This window comes from Cavia porcellus, unplaced genomic scaffold, assembly GCF_034190915.1.
Source record: "Cavia porcellus strain 051 isolate PalLab524CR breed Dunkin Hartley unplaced genomic scaffold, mCavPor4.1 scaffold_14, whole genome shotgun sequence".
Taxonomy (NCBI): domain Eukaryota; kingdom Metazoa; phylum Chordata; class Mammalia; order Rodentia; family Caviidae; genus Cavia; species Cavia porcellus.
The window spans coordinates 8,383,054-8,402,412 of NW_026947497.1; the positions used below are offsets into that span (position 1 = coordinate 8,383,054).

Here is a 19,359-nt window from a genome sequence, read left to right on the forward strand (position 1 = left end):
GGAGGGGTAAAGTGAAAACCATCAACAGGATTCATTTATAATCAAGGAATTCTAGCTTTTTGCTCTTGGTAGTTGGTATGTTTCATTACCTAAGAATTAAGTGGCAGAACGTCTGACCATAGATAATAAAAGAATGTGTTATAAAATAATACTCAAAAGCAATTCCTAAAATTGTCATTGATGAATATTTCAGGCATGAAATGTTCTTTTTATTACAAAAAATCTGGAAGGATCTTTCTGAGTGTCAAAGTAAATCTCATTTAATCCTTTTCAACCGAAAACATGTCTTTTTCATAGTCCACAGTTAGTGCTTTTTTACTTATGATTTCTGTTGAATCTGTTTTTCTCTTGTTTAATGTTTTCTGTTTTTTCCAATGTCCTTTCCTAAATTTAATTCCCATTTCTCTGCCTTGACTCCTAGTCTTTCTTTCTAGTATCCCTCTTCTTTTAGCTCAATTTCTTTTCTTCCTTCTCCCCAGCTCTATAACTGATTTGGGTTTTCTAGCATTCTTTTTGGGCTGATTAAAGACACAGATACTTAATACTGTGGGCTTCCTTGCATTGTATGTGACAGCAGAGAAACAAATAAACAAAGAATAACCTTTGGTCCTTGTAGTCCTTGAGGTCCGGGAGGCCCAGGGGGACCCTAAATTAAAAAAGCAATAATTATAAAAGGAACAAAGCATGCATATCAAAGTTCATGCTTTACACGATAAGCACACTGCACACCTCCCACATGTCTGTCATAGACAGATGTCTCCCATTACTGTCATGTAAAGGGGAAACATTTCACAGGCCATATAATCATGAAAGCTACACACTTATATGCTAAAATAGCAACACACCTTATGCCAAAATATTACTGAAGATGCTTCGTATTGGTTCTATGAGCCAGCTTGCCACTGGGACCCCGCCCCTCACACATCTCTCAGGATGGGTCAGCCTCCTAACAGTCCCTGTGTTTCTAGACACTCATCTCACTCCTCTACCCTGCAGCCTTTGATTCCCCAAATCCCAAAGAACAAAGTAATATTACTATGTGAAGGCCAAAAACGTCTAAGGAAAATGAAAAGTAACTTTTTTCTTGATCTTTTCATCAAACAAAGTGATTCAACTAAGGCAAGTGCCGTAAAGGGTTATTATTACAAGGAAATATTTAATATCAGGTAAAAACAATTGTACATTAGTATCATTGCAGCCTGCATGCATCGACACTAAATACAAAGTCACAAGCCACAGAAACCATGCAATAGGAGTTACCGTGACAGTTAAGGTGGTAATCCTCTGTTGGGAAAATGGATGGACAAACAGTTATCTATTTTGTCTGCCAACGCACAATCATACATTTCTGAAAAAAATTGACTTTTGAATATGTTTTGTTAAGTCTGATGCCTTCTAAGGAACTGAAAAGATGCCGAGGACATTTTCTCTATCTTCTATTCAGTAAACATGATTTTAAAATTATTTCTAGATTTTTATTCACAGTTATCTTCAGACTTTTTAGGTTACCTCTAGAATTGGTTTTTTCCTCATCTCGATGGGTGAGAAAAATAGCAAAATTTTAAATTACCTGATTAAAAATTATGTGGTAAAGTTGTATGAACTGGAGATTTGTTGGTATAACTATAAACTGAGAAATTTGCTATTGATGAAAGCTATTGTATATGGCACTCTGATTAGAGAAAATGAAAATATCCAGTTGCATGTACTTTCATCTTTCCTTAGACTTGCTTGCTACATTATAGCTCACCTCTTTTGTATGTGTGCTAAAATGAACTGACATTGAATTAAGCCAGTTTCTTAACGTGCTATGCTACTTTAACCAAAATGCTCTCTCTCAAAGTATGAATGTGTAAAGCATGATTCCCAACCCATGAATCATGTTTCTGTATTAATAATTTCTAGTTTAGATCTTATGTCAATAACTTTATGACACCATAGAGGAGAGAACATTTCCCATTAAGGATCTGGTCATAGGGAGACGTTATGCAATCACATGTAAACTTGCAGACATCAGCCTAACACGTCCCTTGCATTCCATGACTGTCTCCAGACAGAGTCTGATTCTGATTCAAACTGCTGCTGTTGTTTTTGTTATTGTTGTAAAAGGTACTTCTAACATTTTCTGTGACTTCAAACACTTCTGTCTTTAGTGATAGGGTACTGTCATTCCTTAGAAAACAATGTTATGTATGTGTGTAAACGGTTAAAGTTTGTCTTCTGTAACAAAATCAGAAATGGCTAACATACATAGCTTTAGAGAAAACAGTAGGAGAAAAATAACTGAGTGCATGACAAAGGTACAAAGCAAATTTAAATACTGATCTATGTATGTATGCATGAAATAAGGAGACAGAATTTTATATTTGTGAGTTATTCTTGTTTGCTTGTTTTTGTCTTTTCGAGACAGGGTCTCACTATGCAGTTCAGGCTGTCCTTGAGTTCACTTTGTTAGCTTAGGCTGGTCTTGAACTCACAACAATCCTCTGCCTCAGCCTTCTGAGTGCTGAGATTACAGGTGTGAGCCACCATGCCCGGCTAATTTGTGAGTTATTCTTAAAGCAGTTTCCTAGAGAAGGAATTGGAGTGTTTCTGTTTAATTTTTTAATTAAAAATTTTTTACAGTATAAACACATATTGTCATAAATTTCCTTTGCTTCAAAGACACTTAGCCAGTCATTCTTAGCACCTTCTGCAGCAGCTCTGGACGTTCTCTTCTGTGTCTCTACCAGGTGTGATTCAAAATGCGGTGAACACCACTGTCCAGCACCGCCCAGTGCATCCAGTGGAAAGGCAGGCTGGTGAGAACACCAAGCGGGTCCTCCTCATCACCAGATCTAAGACCGTGCGACTTCACCAAAGTCAAAACGATCAGGAAAGAGCAAAGCTTTGCATTCATTCACGACATCGAGGCAGCCAGGACAGCGTAACTAAGGGTGGTCAGTGAAAGAGGACCCCAGAACTGCTGCAGAAAGTGGTGAGAACAGTGGGGTGTGCTCAAAGTGAGGGTGTCCTCCAAGGTGGATGAGGGGTAATCTTTAAAAATTGTAATGAATTAAAAACTTAAAAAAAATTAACCACTTTTCTTGATCATACCTCATAGTTATGAAAAAGCTGTTCCTTTGTCTCTAGGGTATAGATGAGTCATTTAAAATTATTAGAAAATTATAGTTCCTTTATCATTGCCTGGGCCAATTACGCATTGCATTTTTAACCAGAAAGCTGAATCACAAAATCCTGTAAAGGCAAGCAACTTTACAATTTGAACTCTCAGATTTTCAGTGTGGGTGTTCCATATGTGAGCTTGTTTAGCTTGTATTCCCAGCTAAAAGAACACAAGTTTGATTTCTCTTTTTAAAAACTTTAAGGCTAATAATGTGTTTCATAGAAAAAACAGTGTTATTAATGGTAAGTGAACTAATGCGTGGGGTTTAAAAGACTTTGCAGACCATGTCTGTGGTAGCTGACAGTGCACAGGGTTCTCTTTAGCTCATGAAGAACACAGAACAGCACAGTCGAGGAACTTCACACACACCCTTTTGATCGCTGTTGGGCTGTACCAGTGAGCACACACACTAGGGAATCCCAAAGCCGTGTTGCTTTGGGCTTCTTGTATGCAGCTTCTCTAAATAAAAGCTACACAAACCCAGCAGGGTTCTTCCTCGCACTCCAGTAATGATCTGAAAACCAGAATTTCTGGTAGTGATGAAGAAGATTCTCTGGTGACAGATGTGAGGAGGGCGAGCTGAGCTAGAGCCTCCATACCTGGGGGAAGCCTCGCAGGGTGCCTGGAGATTCATTACCTGGGTTATATCTCTGAGTCCCCTTAAAATCCAAGTTATTCCCCTTTAGTTTTTGTCGTAATGCAAGCTTAGCAATCACTCATGATTTCTATGCAACAGCAGGGTTAATTCAGACAGTGGTGAGAATTTTTAATAGCTTGAAATGGAACACACAAAGTTTTGCTGCTGATTGTTGAAATGTAACCACCTTCAATAAATACTGTAGCTTAAAGGGATATTTATATAAACAACAATTTTATATCTGCACATCAATGGAGTTTAATAGTCTAATAGGATGGATGGAAAATAATAATTTGTAAAACATTGACAGGGATAGGGAAGGATATTCAGACAAGTGCACTCCTAGGAAGACAGGTAAAACGCCGTCAAAAGGCACTTGGAGCAGTACGGGGAGGTGACAGAAGCTGGGCTAGAGCAGAGGGAAGCAATGAGATGTTTCCCTGCTGTTGAAGAGAGAAGTGATGAGAAGGCTCAGGTTTTTTGACTTCATGATTTCCATTCCAGTTGAAAGTGACTCGACAAGCAGTTTGTTATATGGGTTTTGATTTTTTCAACTAGCTACAAATAAGTGCCTGAGAATTACAAATGCCAAATTCAGAACAGCAAATACCACAAGGATACAGTGTACATGGTACTTCAACTGTATAAGACAGTGTTTTATCACTTATGGTGAACATTAGGTCACAGAAGTTATTTATATTATTCATAATACTTTTTCATAGACTAAAATATTTTACAGAATCACAATTTCCAACAGATAATACAAAATTTTACTTTTAAATACACTATACTGCTAGAACTGTAATATGCTATTTATCTAATTGTCTTAGATTTGCTGGCAAACCTTTTTATAGGAGCTAATAATGAAATAAAATCTACAAAACTGTAAATATCCACCACTAGTTGGAAAATAAGAATAAATATCCTCCCTCTCTTCTCAGTCTAATGGCTGTCTAACTGAATTGATATCTTATCCACTAGAGTACTATGTGAGGAAAACCAGTAAATAGTTTTGAAGTGAAAAAAAAATATAAGCTATTTACAAGCATATCGTATGGTTGTCTGCATGGTTCTGTAAGGATAAAATACCCTTGGGTTGGTGTAAGCAGGAAATGGGTGAAAATTATGGATATTGACCAGCATGTGACCTAGAAATGGAGAAAAAGAAATTGAAAGCATGTATCCTTCAAAGTGCTTTTGTGCATACCAGTGGAAAAGCATTCAGCAGCTCCTAACAACAACCCTAATAATAATATATTCCATAGACTCTTAGAAAAACATCTATTCTGTTGACATCTTCAGTTTTCAGAGGAGATCAATGGAGCCCAGAGGCTGTGGCTCCCCTGAAATGACCCCACTAGGTACGGCAGTAGTGGAAGAAAGATTGGAACACAAATTTCCTTGTCAGACCAAGGAGAGGCCAAATGCCAGACCGTGTTCAAAGAATGCTTTCAAAACTCTTGCACAGTTTTGCAGAAAGTGGCCAGGAAGATGGGAACATTCTTGGAAGATAAGGAAGCGGACTCCTTAAAGATGGATGCAGGAATTGTAGTGCCATTGAAGTAAGTCAAGTTTTAAACAGGGCCCCTATTTTACTGTGCAAGGAAGAGCTTTGGGAGCCCGGCAGGTGCACTAAACTTGGTGTTCTTTGTCTCTTCCTCCATATGCAGTACTGCCTTGTAGAAAAAGTGAACAATTTAGGAAACTGAGTCTAGAACGGGACATTAACCCGGAGTCTACTGCCTGTACTATACTCCTCATGTTGACGGACTCGGATTCAAACTGCTGGCTGAACTGGCCCTTTCAAGCCTCTCCCCAGGCGGGAAACATGCTTTTCTCTTTGCATTCTTTGCAGGGAAGAAAAAATGGGGAGATTGAAAAGTGGGCTGAACGGAAGACATAGTTTGCACAAACCAGTAATAGATACATTAGTAGTGAAAAATGGTGATTGTAGCCAACGACCCACAGAGTTATAGATGCAACACAGTTAGATCACATTGATGAAATCATGAGGATGGAAAAATACTTCACACAAGCACACAACTCAGAAAGTATTTAAAACAATCAGCTTGGCATGACAGCTAAGCAATGGTTGTAATAAAAATGGCTGTATTCACTCATCCACCCCTTAACTGTTGAAGGCATATTTACACGCCCAGGCAGCGTAAGCATAGCATGTTTTCAGTCACCAGGAAACTTGCAATCTAGTAAGGAAACCTAAAACCCATCATGTGACTTGAGAGCAATTAAATGTTTACCTGCTGGGCCCTGACTACACATGTTAGAAGGGATTGCGAGGAGGAACCCACCGAGTGGTGGTGGTAGATTTTAGGACAGTATTTAGATGAACAGAAAGGAAAAAAGAATGATGTGAATCCAGGGCCCCCCAAAAGATTCATAGACGGTAAGAATGACTAAGCCAGGGAAAACTATTGTGGAGAAACAAAACATTCTGCACAAGGGAAGAACTACACGCCCTTAAATACCAGATGGAGGGGTTTCTGGCTTGAGAGAGTAGGCAACAGGGCCTCCTTTGTGTTTCTGAGCAAATCAGCATTTGAAGTAATGCAATTTATAGATACCAGCATTGGAGTGATGCCCAGGAAGGGCAGGAGCATAAGAAGGGAAGAGGAACTGGCCCTGGGGTTGATACCGTGCAAGGAATGAAGAAAATCAGAAACGGTCCTTATTAGGACCTTATTAGGAATGGAGAAAGGGCAGCATCAAGAAATATTTTGAAAAAAAAAAAAAAAAAAAAAAACCAGTACCCAATGAGAAGAAATGGACACTGGGAATAGTTTGAATAGCTAACGCTTCTAACCCTGAGAAATGCACTATGAATAGTGACTGTTAATTAAGGAAACACTTGGTAGTGAGGGGAGGAGTAACCAGCACACCTGTGAGCACTGGTGGACGCCAGCAGGCATGGTGTATCTGCAATGGAAGCACCGTTAGACGGCTGCAGTGCCCACTCAGAGTTGGTCCATGAATGAAAGAGCTGAGCAGCAGGCGTGGAAGCACACAGAGGGGGCGATCACGCTAAGAACACATCAGAGACTTCTGGATACCAAAAGTCTGGAGATGGACAGGGACGTTGGCTATACCAAACTAGGACGGCTCCATTAGAGGAGAAAAATAGAAGAAATGAACATACGAGCTCAAAAAAGGGAAGAGTTTCAAAAGGAACGTGGCTTGGTGTAAATGTCACCCAAAAGTCAAACGATGTGTACACTGGGCTCTACCTAGGGGTGTCACTGACCTTTGGAAGGAGTTTGCAAAGGCAATGGTGAGAGAGACCTGAATGCAGGGAGGGATGAACGGGAAGCAGCAGTGTGGAGACAAGCCACAGAGCCCCCCTGTTACTTCCCGGAAGGGAAAGAATTGAATGGTAGGGCACAGTGTACGCCAAGCTCTATTGTAAGGAGCAATATTTGGCCTATGAACCGATGCTGCTATCATCTTCATCTTCATTTCACAGCGGGGGAAACAGGCACACGGAGATGAGATAACTTGCCCTATGTCACAACTTGCCCTAGGTTGAGTAAACAAACAAACTGGGATTTGAACCCAAGAAGCTCTTTTGCTACAGTACAGGGTTCTTAGTTGCTTTCTGGATTCTGAAAAGAGGGAAGAATTTGGTCAGACTAACACGGTTTAGACTTGATGGTGCTTAGGAACACTGGAAGGTGGCATGGGAAGAAAAGACATCACAAACGGGGTACCATGGAACATGCCTATAGTCCTAGATACTTGGGAGGCAGAGGTAGGGGGATCACCAGTTGGCCATTCCATTCGAAAAGGGCTGTTGGGAATAGTTCAGACAGCGTTTGCCCAGCGTGTGTGAAGTCCTGGGTTCAAGCCCCATTACTGCAAAAAACAAAAAGCCCCAAACCCTAGCAAATAAAGATTACTGGAGCAGAGATTGGGTGGGCTTTGGGCAGTGACCTGCTTGCTGTGAGATCAGACTGACCATCGCCTCCAGGCCATCAGTGTCATTCTCAGCCTGCCTCGGGGTGGGGACAGCCACGTACCTGTAAGGCTTCGTGGAGGTTGCCATTGTAGTCTATGATCTCTGTGGCTCCTGGATCGCCTTTTTGCCCTGGTGGACCCTACAATCAAAACAAAGCAGGGAAAAGTTATGGGTCAGGCGAGGACATCAGAGCCCAAGGCAGGAACAAGAGCAGCGATGTCCAGCTCTCTCTGTCCTTCACTCCCTTCCCAAGACCCAGCTGCGCCTCCAGATTATCGAGTTCACAATTTTCCCATTTTTCCAAGAAGGGAAATCACTTCTGACTTCCTGTCTATGGTAGGTTGAATGCAGGACATCTGATTTTTAAAAGCACAAAAGGTTTAATCTCTGAAAGTGTTTTCTGGAAACTATAAAATATAGACTTGATATGTATTACAAAATTCTATCGGGTTTACTTGTGCTTATTAAGGCAATGCAAACATTTTTCTACTTGTTTAGATCTTGTGGATTATTTCCTCATTCCTTAAGAAGATAGAGTAATTTTCCAAAGGAAATAGGTGATTTTCCCAGGGAGAACAGAATCCCATAAAATGAAAGCAAATAAGAAAAAAGACAATGTATGATATACTTTGTAACTTCAATAAACAACATAAATACATTCTAGACTTCTATTCATTATATATGCTATATAACTTCCATTAGTCATGTCCTAATTCCTTGCCTTATAAAAGCTCTAAACATATGGGCAGTATCTCTTTTTATGCTGTAATTGTCTTAAGTGAAAAAGTGGAAAATTCTGTTGGGTAAATGGCTGTGGTTTTGCTATTTCTCATTTAATAGAGGGAAAGTGGACATGAAGATTTTTACCCTTCTTGATAAAACTTATTTTATGTTAGCCTCTGTTATGGTTTGTGTTTGGATGTCCCCCCAAAGCCTCATGTAGTCATGGGGGGGCCTTTTGAGGGCACCGAGTCTAGTGTCTATGATTGGTTTGTTGTCTAGCACTGAGACTGGTGGTGTGAGTGCTGCACCAGTGAGGGGCAGGAGCCGGCATGCAATATAAGGGCAAAGAAGGAGGCATGACTTTCCCTTTTTGCCCTTTTCAACTCTTCTGGCTTGCAGCCACCACGAAGGGCGGCCCCTTAGCCGTGGCACTCTGCCTTGGAGCCAGCTGAGCGTGGACTGAAACCTCCAAAAACTAAGCTAAATAAAGCTTTCCTTCCTTCACTTTGGGCATCAAATATCTTGTCTCAGTAATGAGAGAAAAGTAACCAACACAGACACCACATGCACACATGCACTACCCCTGGAGAACAAAAAAGAGAAAAGGGGAAGGCAATGGAATAATTCCAGCAGCCCTGCTCCAATGCATTCTTACCACGGGTGTCTCTCAAAAGTTACACGGACACTATTTCAAATCTGGATTTGAAAGGGCTGAAAGTTTAGGTGGCAGGTACACTCACCCTCAGTCCCAGAGCTCCAGCATCCCCTTTGTCTCCACGATCACCCTTTCCCAATAGGAAAGAAAGAAAGAATATTTCAATTAGTAGTATGGCCAATGGTCTACAACTCTCTCAAGCCTAAGGACATATTTATAACATGCAGCACCACTTTTAGTATGAACTTCTCAAGCAGAAAAACAACGGCAACTATTACCAGCCCTGCATAGGCGTCTTTAAGATGCAGCCTGCAGGGAGTTACAGTTCCCTTTTTGGATAAGAGGGTGTCTGGAACAAGAGTCCTGTCTACCTGTAACTCTCACTCGGTGGGGTTTGCAAAAGTAAAGCCAGAGATTTCCAGTTTCTAAGGCACCCACACGAAACCTTTCACCTTTCAGACTGAACCAACGCCTTGTATTTGAAGTGATTTAGGACAAAGAAGAAAAAGACCAAGCAACTGTGTTTGTGCTCAGGGAAGAAGAGTCTACATAACCTCGATAGGAGAGAGAGAGTTCATTCTGGGGAGAATGACGGAGGAGGGGCCCAGGCTAGGCTGCTTGCAATGGCGAGAGCTGGGAGGAGCTGAGCTGTAGGTTTAGGACTTCGGTACTGGGGGGGGGGGGCAGGGCAACACGCTCTTTTTCAAGGCAACATCTCTGGTTTTATTTATGATGTCATCACCCATCCTGTGACAACACTAGGAATAACCTTCCATCAAACACCAGAATAATCAATGCTGTCAAAATTCTCAGAAGTCTGGCTGATAGTTTAGAGAACAGATTTGGACTAGTATAGAGTCTGTTGTTTTTAAAAATTGCTTCAGTTTACATAGACCTTTTCAGAAATGGAATTCGAAGCATTTTTTTAGACTTTCTATGGATTTCTTTAAAATGAGTAAAGATCAACATTAATAAACAAGAAATAGGATTATAATTTTCCTAGCCATACTATGCTAATAGCAATGACTATAATTAAATTTGCTGTGGAGAATTATCTTCAATCTGTTTCCTTCATTTAGTACCCATTTTTATGTTATCAGCTAGTGCTATTTTGTAAAAAACCACAATTATCCTAACAGTAAGTTCTTGCAGAGAGGATAAAAGGACTAGTTTCAGTTGGTGGAATTTTAATGTGATAAAGGGAGTTGAATAACTAAAAAAGAAAGTGTAATTTGAATGTTTATCACAAAGATAGGCAGGAAATAAAAAATAAGATTATACAATATGTAATTTAAATTAGTTAAATTGTTTTTTCCCAAAGAAGCTATTTTCATGAAACAAGAAATACAATCTCTCTTAAAGAATAATCCAAGAGGCCTTATGGCAACCATTGCTGGTGTCCTATGATCTTGTTCTGAAGTTCTGTATCCCTTTCACTGTTTTGTTTTGATTGGTTTTATTCTGTTTTATTTTATTTGTTTTTATTCTCTTAAAAATAAAGAACAGTGTGAAATATAAGAACACACAAACTAATTGTTTTATCATGCTATCACAGGGAACACATGGCTACGGTCCCTGTGTGGGAGAGGTTAACCTAAGACAGGATTCTCTTCGGAAAGGCAGAGAGCACTGATGTCCAGGTTCCCCTGTGGCATCCAAATGGTTACCAAGCTACTGACCTTTGACCCCTTTGGGCCTCTGGCTCCTGGTTCACCTTGTTTTCCCTATTATAGCAGAGCAGGAAGATGACAAAGAGAAAATGTCAGAGGAGGTAAGAGAAAGGAATCAGCAGTGACTCAGAACAAGGAGGAAACATGGAAACACTTTATTTTAACAACCCCAAGACATGGCTGCTGTGATGCTGGGTGAGTGCATATCTCGTCCCTGTACTGTTAGCTCACGGCCCGTCTCCCCACCACCCCATGCGCCCTGACTATGCTGACAACTGCACTCCCATCTTGGTCGGAAGAGTTCTGTGAATGAATCTTATTAGTCTCAACAGTCCTTGTCTGCATAAATTGCATTTTCATCACAGAGAAAACTGTTTCCCAGGTTTCAAGGAGGAGTTATTAAAATAAAGTGTCACCAGATTAGTTTGCAGGAAGGTTAGAGGAATAAAAACTGAACAAATAAATCTTCAGCTCTAATATTTTCAAGGTGTAATATGCCATCAAGTTACCATAGAAACCCACAGAGCATTCACCACATTTTTCTTAGTGGGGTTTAATACACAGCTAGTGGTAAGGGGTTAATACGATAGTGCTTCCCCCTTTATCTTGGATATGTTATTAAATGTGTTCACCAAACAGAGCAGAAGGCGTGGGGGAAGCTGATTTACAAACCCCTTCCCTTTTATGAGACACGGTCTGCCTGTCTCAGGCTGGCCTTGAACTTGCAGTGATCCTCCTGCCTCTGCCTCCCGAGTGCTGGGATTGTAAAATTCCTTTTGGAAATGGACTGATGGGTGTGCATGTCAGCAAGCTGCTGGTGACTTGGGCTGTTGAGGGATTAGCTTTGTCTTCTAATGTAAGGCAAGTGGCATCTGCTTCCAAACCAAAGGACGCATCTCTTCCACATGAGAATACTGACCTTTGATCCAGGGGCTCCAGGCTCCCCTCTCTCCCCTCTTCCTGGTGGCCCTGCCTCCCCACGTTCACCCTGGCATGGAGTACAGAACAGGTTAGAGGCAACCCACCCAGGCCGGGCCCTGCAGATGAAATATTATATGAGTTGAACAAAACCAAAGCAAGCAGAGTCACCATTTATTTCCTACGTGCCCCGCCCTGTATTCATCCCTTAACAGGAAGGATCTCGGGAGTAATCAGAACATTGCGATGGTTCATTTCTGGCGCCACCCTGCCTGGATTAGGGGCAGGAGGAAGGGATTATTTCTCGGTGTGTCTGTGAAGATGTCTCCAGAGGAGACTGGCGTGAGGCTTCGGGCTGAGTGGAGAAGACGCACCCTCAATGGGGAGCTGTCGCTCCTCTGGCCAGAGGCTGGATGGGACAAAAGGGTGGACGACCAGCAGGTGCTCTCTTGCTTCTGGCCTCAAAACTTGAGATTCTTTTGCCTTCGGACTGCAGGTCTTGTGCCAGTGACCCCTGCACTTCAGGCTTTGACCTTGCGCCAAGAGTTCACCATCAACTCCCCCGTTTCTGGAGCCTTTGGACTTGAACTGAGACACCACTGGTCTCTTCCCAGCCTGGAGATGGCAGATCACTGGACTCCTCAGCCTCCATAATCACACGAGTCAATTCCCCTGAAACATCTCCATCTGTCTGTCTGTCTGTCCATCCATCCCTCCATCCTATGGTTTCTGTCTGGAGAACTCTACTACAGTCGCACAATGTTTTCAGTATTATCCCCATTTTATACACGAGGAAGGGTTTGATGACACCTGTCTGACAGCTGTGCTAGTCAATGGCAGGACCTCTAAAGGGAAGGGCTGAGGGCTCTCGTTCTGTCTCGAGACAAGAATAGACGTCTGTTCTCCTCTCCATCACTTTTAAAGTATGAGATCAAGAAGTCTGACAAAGTTAAATTCTAGGCTTTGTAGTCTGACACTCTAGAGTTTATTCTTGGCTCTACTAATTTATCAGTTCTGATTTTGAGGCAAGTTGGTTAAGTTCTGTAAGCTTCTATTTACTCAGTGAAATAGAGGAAAGTGCCAGTTTCATAACTTGGGTACACGGTGTTCAGTGTATCCACCCTGCAGGTAGCTCAGCTTTCACTAGAGGTGAAGCTGAAACATGTTACTGCTCTCAAGGAGCCAGATACCCAGCTAGACGGACTGCAGCACACAAATCAGAGCGCTGAGGGCTAAGTAGTAACATGGGGCCAAGTGGGCCAAGAGGAATCCCACGGGCGCGGATGTCAGAGACGGGCTCCTGGGGTGGGACGGCTGAGGTGGACCCTGAAGGGAGGGGAGGGTGGACTTTATCACCCTTTCTGACGGCAGGAAGTGTATAGAATATCTCAGTTCTCAGGACAAAAATGTATTGTTTCCATGCTCTACAGATGAGAAAGCCGGAGCACAAAGAGCTCAGGCAGCTCCCCAGAAGCACAGAGCTTTTCAAGTGGGAGTGCTGTTCTTTAAAACTAGTTGCGTACGTATTTTCTTATTGAAGTCTTTTATGCATCTCTGATCATTTTCTTAGGAGAAATTCCTAGCTGGAGAACTGACAGATCTACTGATGTGGACATTTTAAGATCTTGTCAAATAGCTTCCCAAGAAGACAGTTCCATTTTTCACTCCTTAAACACAGAATGGAGAACATTTGGCTTCCTATAGGATGGGAGGAATTTCAGGAATCCAATGGATGTGGAATCTCATTGCGATGGCACAGTTATGGAGAAGAGGGCTGTCCTCACCGGGCTCAACTTGCAAAGGATAAAGAAGAGCGTTGGATCCCCCGGTAGGGGGCCAACATGGGGCTTGAGTTCCAAGGTCCTTCTCCATGGTTCCGTGAGTGGGCAGGTGGGCGGAGGACAGGGTTAGGAAAGACACAGGGGGGTCCTCTGCAGCAGGTGGAGATGGGGAGGAAGAGGTGAAGATGGAGAGGCCTGGAGGGCTGGGTGCAGAAGCTGAAAAGATGCTCATGGTCCGACTGCTCTGCCTCTTCCTCTTTTCTCTTCTTGGCCCCTAGCAAGACTGAAGGACTCCTCTTGGTATGGATGACTCTTTATTTTTTTAAATTTTGCTTTCAGAATTGCAGAATAATTCTTGAACCAATCAATGTAAACTTAGTGAAAAATGAAAACCTTAAAAAATCCCATTATCTGCAGTTTATCACAGGAATGGAGTCTGCAGATCTCTACATAGAATTGCTTTTTATCGCAGTGGCCCAGTTCTTTCCCCTATCACGGACTGGTATGCTATCAATTATTCGTTCATTTTTGTCTCCACCACTGTCGCCCACGCGGGAAGGTAGGCTGCTTTTGTCGCCTTTACTTTCCTTTCTCAAGTGCAGAAAAGTACCAGGCAAAACATTTTTTGTGTGGAATAAACAGTATTGCTCAAAGTATTCTAAAATTCTGATGAACACACTCTTGGACAGTTATGGGTCCCCAACAGGCACCGAGGTAGGCACTCATGACAGCAGTACAAACAACAGATTTTCCGTGTTCTGCATTGTGATTTCTCTTCCCTGCATTGTCAGTAGGCAGCAGAGTCTTACTTTACTCTTTGAAGCCTGAAGATGTAGTACTAACCCAGACCATCTACGCAACTGAAAAGCCATAATGTTTTTGGGTTCAAAGAGATTTTAAAGTAATCATGACTTTTCCCGTATGATACTGAACATGATTAGGTAACTCAGCTGACAATGAGCTTCAAAATATTGCTAATAAAATGAATTTCCTATCAGCATCCTGCCTGTGGGAATACCAAACAGGTACCCACTTTCTTTCATTGGAGGCTGAAGGGGTACTCAGTCTGCACCATTGTGCAGCATCATTCATAACAGAGATGAATTTTGGTTAGAAGAGTCTGCACCTGCATCTTTCTGTTTGAAACTGTTGAACAGTTTAGTCGATGGAAGAGAAGATGCGTAAGAACGAACTCCTCTCTCTCCTGCCTGGGTTTCTTCTTCCCTTGTGTCACAGCATAATGCCACCAATGTTTGTAGGTGGCATTCCCTGCTCAGTATGTCGTGCTCTTCCAGAAGACTAGCCACAGGAAATGCAGTGCTCCTCGTATCAGCAGGGAAGGATCATTATTCTCTTTCTCTTTCTTCCAGAGAGGTATTTCTCATGTGAATCTCTCCAAGCTAAAACAGGCACCCTTCATCCTTTGTTAATAAGCCTGACAGTTGGTTATGTGCAAAAAAGAAATGTCTTAAGAAAAACAACAATTTTGCATAATCCCGCTCTGTTAGTCCCCCCTCAGGCCATGCATAGTTTCCATTCACTAAGATTAGAGTTATTTTCCTTTGACCAGTGGAAATCAGGACCGTCCCGGCAAAACAGACCTCAAACATATTTCTTCCACTCTTGGAAAGCATCCCTGGCTCGTTTCTGGTGAATGCAGTACACACTGGGCAAAGCCTGCTACGGTAGGAACAAAAGAGAATGCAGTTGGATGGAATTTCGTCCCTTGTCTGATTCACGAGCCTCTCGTGAGCCAGGGCCACCATGTGAGATGCACCTTTTTGTGTCTTCCTGGGTAGATAAAAAGAGAACTCTGGGGTGACGTCTTTTTGCATGGCAGCGTGTAGTGGGTGCTCCCCAGGCCTTTGCTGGGGCTGCCAAGGAGATGATCTCACGAGGTGGTTTTCATTACAGAGCATCGCTGCAGATGGCACTCAGGGCGGGTCCTTTTGGAGAGAAGCACTTGGGACTCCATGTGACATCTGTACTTTCCTTTGAAGTTGGAGGGTGACCGGAATAACGAGGTGTTGGGTTTGTAAGTCTAGCCTGAGGAGGGTGGCCAAGTGCAGGATGAGTGAGCTCTGTCTCTCCTACCGCCCCGCCGTCCACGTGGCCAGACAGCTACCAGCACTGGGAACAGTTCAGGAGGACCCAGAGGCCAACTGGAAGTGCCAAGACCACCAGCCTGGTGTCTCACCTAAGGCTTTCTTGAATTAACTTTCCTTTTGGAGGGGTTGCTAAAGGGCAGACTAGTTCTCTGCAAGGCACTGCATTTGGGTCACCTCAACCACAGCATTACCCCACATCTTAACACAGTTCAGAAAGGAGGGCAGGAGAAAGACGTGTACTTACTTTTGTCCCTGGTAACCCCGGTAAACCTGGTTCCCCTTGAGGACCAATGAAACCTGGTTCTCCCTTTAAAAAGACAGGCAAACAAGGTCAGTATTTGGTGAACACAAAGTAGAGAAAGTCAAACTCATCTCCCTCTATTGGAATTTTACTTGAATGTAGTGTTTTCCCCCCGAGAGGGAGCTATTTGCTGTAAACAGGAGAGTTCCCAATTGGGTAAACATGCATGTTCCAGGAGGGTGGACATCCCAAGTCCATAGGGACAGGTCCTTTGGGCTGGCCCTCTTCCAGATCTTTCCCTGTGTACTTCTGCATCTGGCTCCTTATTTTTACCCTTTATACTAAACTAATGGTAAATAGAGCATTGCAGTCAAGTCAGGCCAAAGTGCAGGTACCTGGAAATTTGGTATCTGTGACACGCAGCTGTCATGTGACTGAGCCCTAAATGTGTGGAGCCCAACAGTAATTACAATAATGTCAGAATGGGCTTGAATTGTAGGATACTAAGTCGGAGCTGGAACCAGAGAGTTGAAGAATTGGCTTTGGAAAAGCTACTACATATCTGAGGTCAAAAAATACCCATGCAAGTGTTCCCATTATCTTGAATGGCCATGAAGTTTTATCTTCTTTTTAAGCTCAAATATAATGGTTTAATTACTTAAAAATCTAACAAATCTATACGGGTTCTGTGTCCATACTTTTTTTTTTTTACTTGCTTAGATTATTTCTGGAGCTGTTGATAATTTTCTTGGTTCATCTGAATTTTTCTGAGCAGCAGTATTTCATCCTTTGTTTTATGGTATGTGGAGGTGAGCGGAAGGTACAGAGATGTTTTACGTGATATGTTAAAGTGTCACCAACTAGTTTCAGACAAGTGTACTTTTAAAATATGCTATAGAAAACATCAGGGAAGGGGTGGGGAACAAAAGGCGTTACCATCACCACACATGTTGTATTGATAAACCACTCAGATAATTTATCTCTGACTTGGGTGTTCATGGTCCTGATGTGGGGGAAAACATAGGATGGGCCTGATGTTTTAGGTTCACTGTTGGAAACTCTCTACAACTGCCTGTCCTACCATCCCCAGAGCCTCCCACTTAATGGGAAGAGGGATCTGCAGACAATTTTGGGTGGGTCTCTTCATACAAATCTCAAATCTATTTAGAGAAAGCAATGATAACCATTCTGTTTCTAGTAAACCAAATGTTTAACTTGTTATTTCAGAAGCAACACTTAGAAGGAACACATTTATTTATAAATAAAATGTTTCTCCTAATAAAATAATGTATGCAAATTAAATAGCCCCTCTCTATGCTCAAGAGAAATGCTATATTAACACGAAGTTATTATAATGATAAGTAGTTTTTTTGGATGTTTTATTTTTTGGGCACTGGGGATCACTCATGACCTCACGCCTGACAGGCAGGCACAATGATCAGGAAGTTTACTGCAAGTTAGTAGATTGAAAGCTTATGGATTAACACCAACTCTTATATACCTTTGAGTAAAAATAAAATTATGTTTAGCAAGTTAAGTAGAAGCACTGGGAAAGCATACTAGTAAAATAAGAAAAGGGTAAGTGTGGCAGAAAACACATTTCTTATTTAGATTAGTGCCTACTTTACAGAAAGGTAAAACATGCCATTCAATAATTCACAAATAAATAAAACTTTACCATCTCACTGTCCAGACAAAAGTTTTGTCATTTATAGTAGAGAATATGTAAAATTCCCTCTTAGAATATAGAAAATTTGACAACAGAAAGTAGAATGCATTTGACAACCTTCCCCATTTTAGTACTATTGATATTTGCTAATTTTAAAGGCTTGGAGGATGATTAGTTTTACCTGACATTCCAAGAAAGCATCTACCATGTTTATAAGATCTTCAACATTTTTTATTTCAATTTATCAAAGGAGAAAGAGTCACCTATTTAATGTTAGGGTCACAGTTTTACATTTATGCGCTCTGAGGTCTCTCAGTCACCGTAGACACATTATCTCCACCCTCTCTATCCCTTGGCAGGATGTGGGGAGATGGTCAGGCTTCAGGATCAGTTGGGGTAAAGAGGGCAGCAATATGGTACCCGTAATGTGACACTGCTTGGGCTATTTCCTCCCTCCTGAGCTTATACCAGAGGTTCTCAAAGTGTGCCCATGGGACTCTGGGGGTCACCTTCGAACGCGAATCCTAAGTTTTCTCATCTGAGCATGTCATTGTTTTATGAGACAATACCCATTTACCAGGGCATGTAAGATTACAAAATGAAAAAAGGTTTCAAACACATCAGAAGTATGTGAGAGAAGTGAGAGCTTCTCCAAGACTAGACTTTCTTCCTTTATGGAAGGGGAAGGAGGTTATGGTCATATGCACTAAATATCCATACACAAGTTTGATCCTTTAAAAAACTCTTGCCTCTAACGAAGACCGATGTACAGTTGAAAGGTTCCAGAATTTCTTAAAATATCTAAGAGAAATGCAGGAATACCCTAAAATCATATCAAATACTTGCTTATGACATAAAAAATAAGGTGATCAAGAATTCAATGAATTTTAAATGTAAAAACATATCGCAGTAAAAGACACATTGACATTAATCCCCCTCAAAATATCCTCTCTACCTCCTGCTTGAAAATGCATCCTATTGTCCTTGCCACTTTCTGCAGCAGTTCTGGAATCCTCCTGAGGGTCTTATGAGATGTGATCGATACTACGGTGAATGCAGCTGCTGAGCGCCATCCAGCAGGAAGGCAGGCACTTAGAACATTCTGGGCTCCTCATCCGTCTCATTCACCGGCTCCAGCACCATGTGAATTCTGGCTCTTCTTGAAGCCACGAAGGGGAAACACTTTATCAGTTCAGACATCCGGGTAGCAACAACACTTCAGCTCCAGACACCCAAGAAAGAGGATTTCCAGGGCGGCTGCAGGAAGTGACCAGAACCAAGGGATCTGTGTGTTTGAAGAGAGAGGGAGGACTTTGGGGGTCAATGGCAATGTGTCTTTTACTGAAAAAATGATGACTGCATTGCGTATTTTTGCTTGTGTTATCAGTGAGACCACGTTGATGACAGTCAGCTGGGATTTCTCACTCTGGAGCTGCTGGCTGTGTGGGGAAGGGCATTTGAGACTGGGGGTGAACAGCTTGGGGGCAAGTTGATGCTCACCAAAGTCATAGAGAAAAATAAAAAGGGGAGAAGGGAAAGGGGAGGGAGGGACCAGAAGAGAGAGGAATATTTTGTCTTAACATTTCCTCCTCCCATTACCCTACCTCACGATTAAACACATATTTAATGTTTTCTTTGTTTCTGTTGTTTTCTTTTCCCTGGTCCTAGAAACATCTCCAACTAGATTTACTCTTGGAACAAAAAGAAAAGTGTGAAAAACAGACCATCTAACTCTCAAAATAAGCACAGAACTATGACTTAACCAAAGCCCGGGGATAAAATGCATACCACACTATTTACCCGAATCCTTAACACAACCCA

The 19,359-nt window shown here is 42.0% G+C and overlaps 1 protein-coding gene across 1 annotated transcript in view; it reads right to left on the bottom strand.

Annotated features, from left to right (window-relative positions):
- The window catches only part of Col25a1 (collagen type XXV alpha 1 chain), a 408,157-nt gene that overhangs the window by 36,402 nt on the left and 352,396 nt on the right, over window positions 1–19,359 (bottom strand). The window contains exons 19-25 of the mRNA XM_063260619.1: window positions 15,873–15,935; window positions 11,741–11,809; window positions 10,831–10,875; window positions 9,237–9,281; window positions 7,835–7,912; window positions 1,261–1,284; window positions 602–646 (exon numbers count right to left, since the gene is read on the bottom strand). Coding sequence (XP_063116689.1) covers window positions 602–646; window positions 1,261–1,284; window positions 7,835–7,912; window positions 9,237–9,281; window positions 10,831–10,875; window positions 11,741–11,809; window positions 15,873–15,935 — 369 coding nt within the window. The remainder of the gene's footprint in view (window positions 1–601; window positions 647–1,260; window positions 1,285–7,834; window positions 7,913–9,236; window positions 9,282–10,830; window positions 10,876–11,740; window positions 11,810–15,872; window positions 15,936–19,359) is intronic.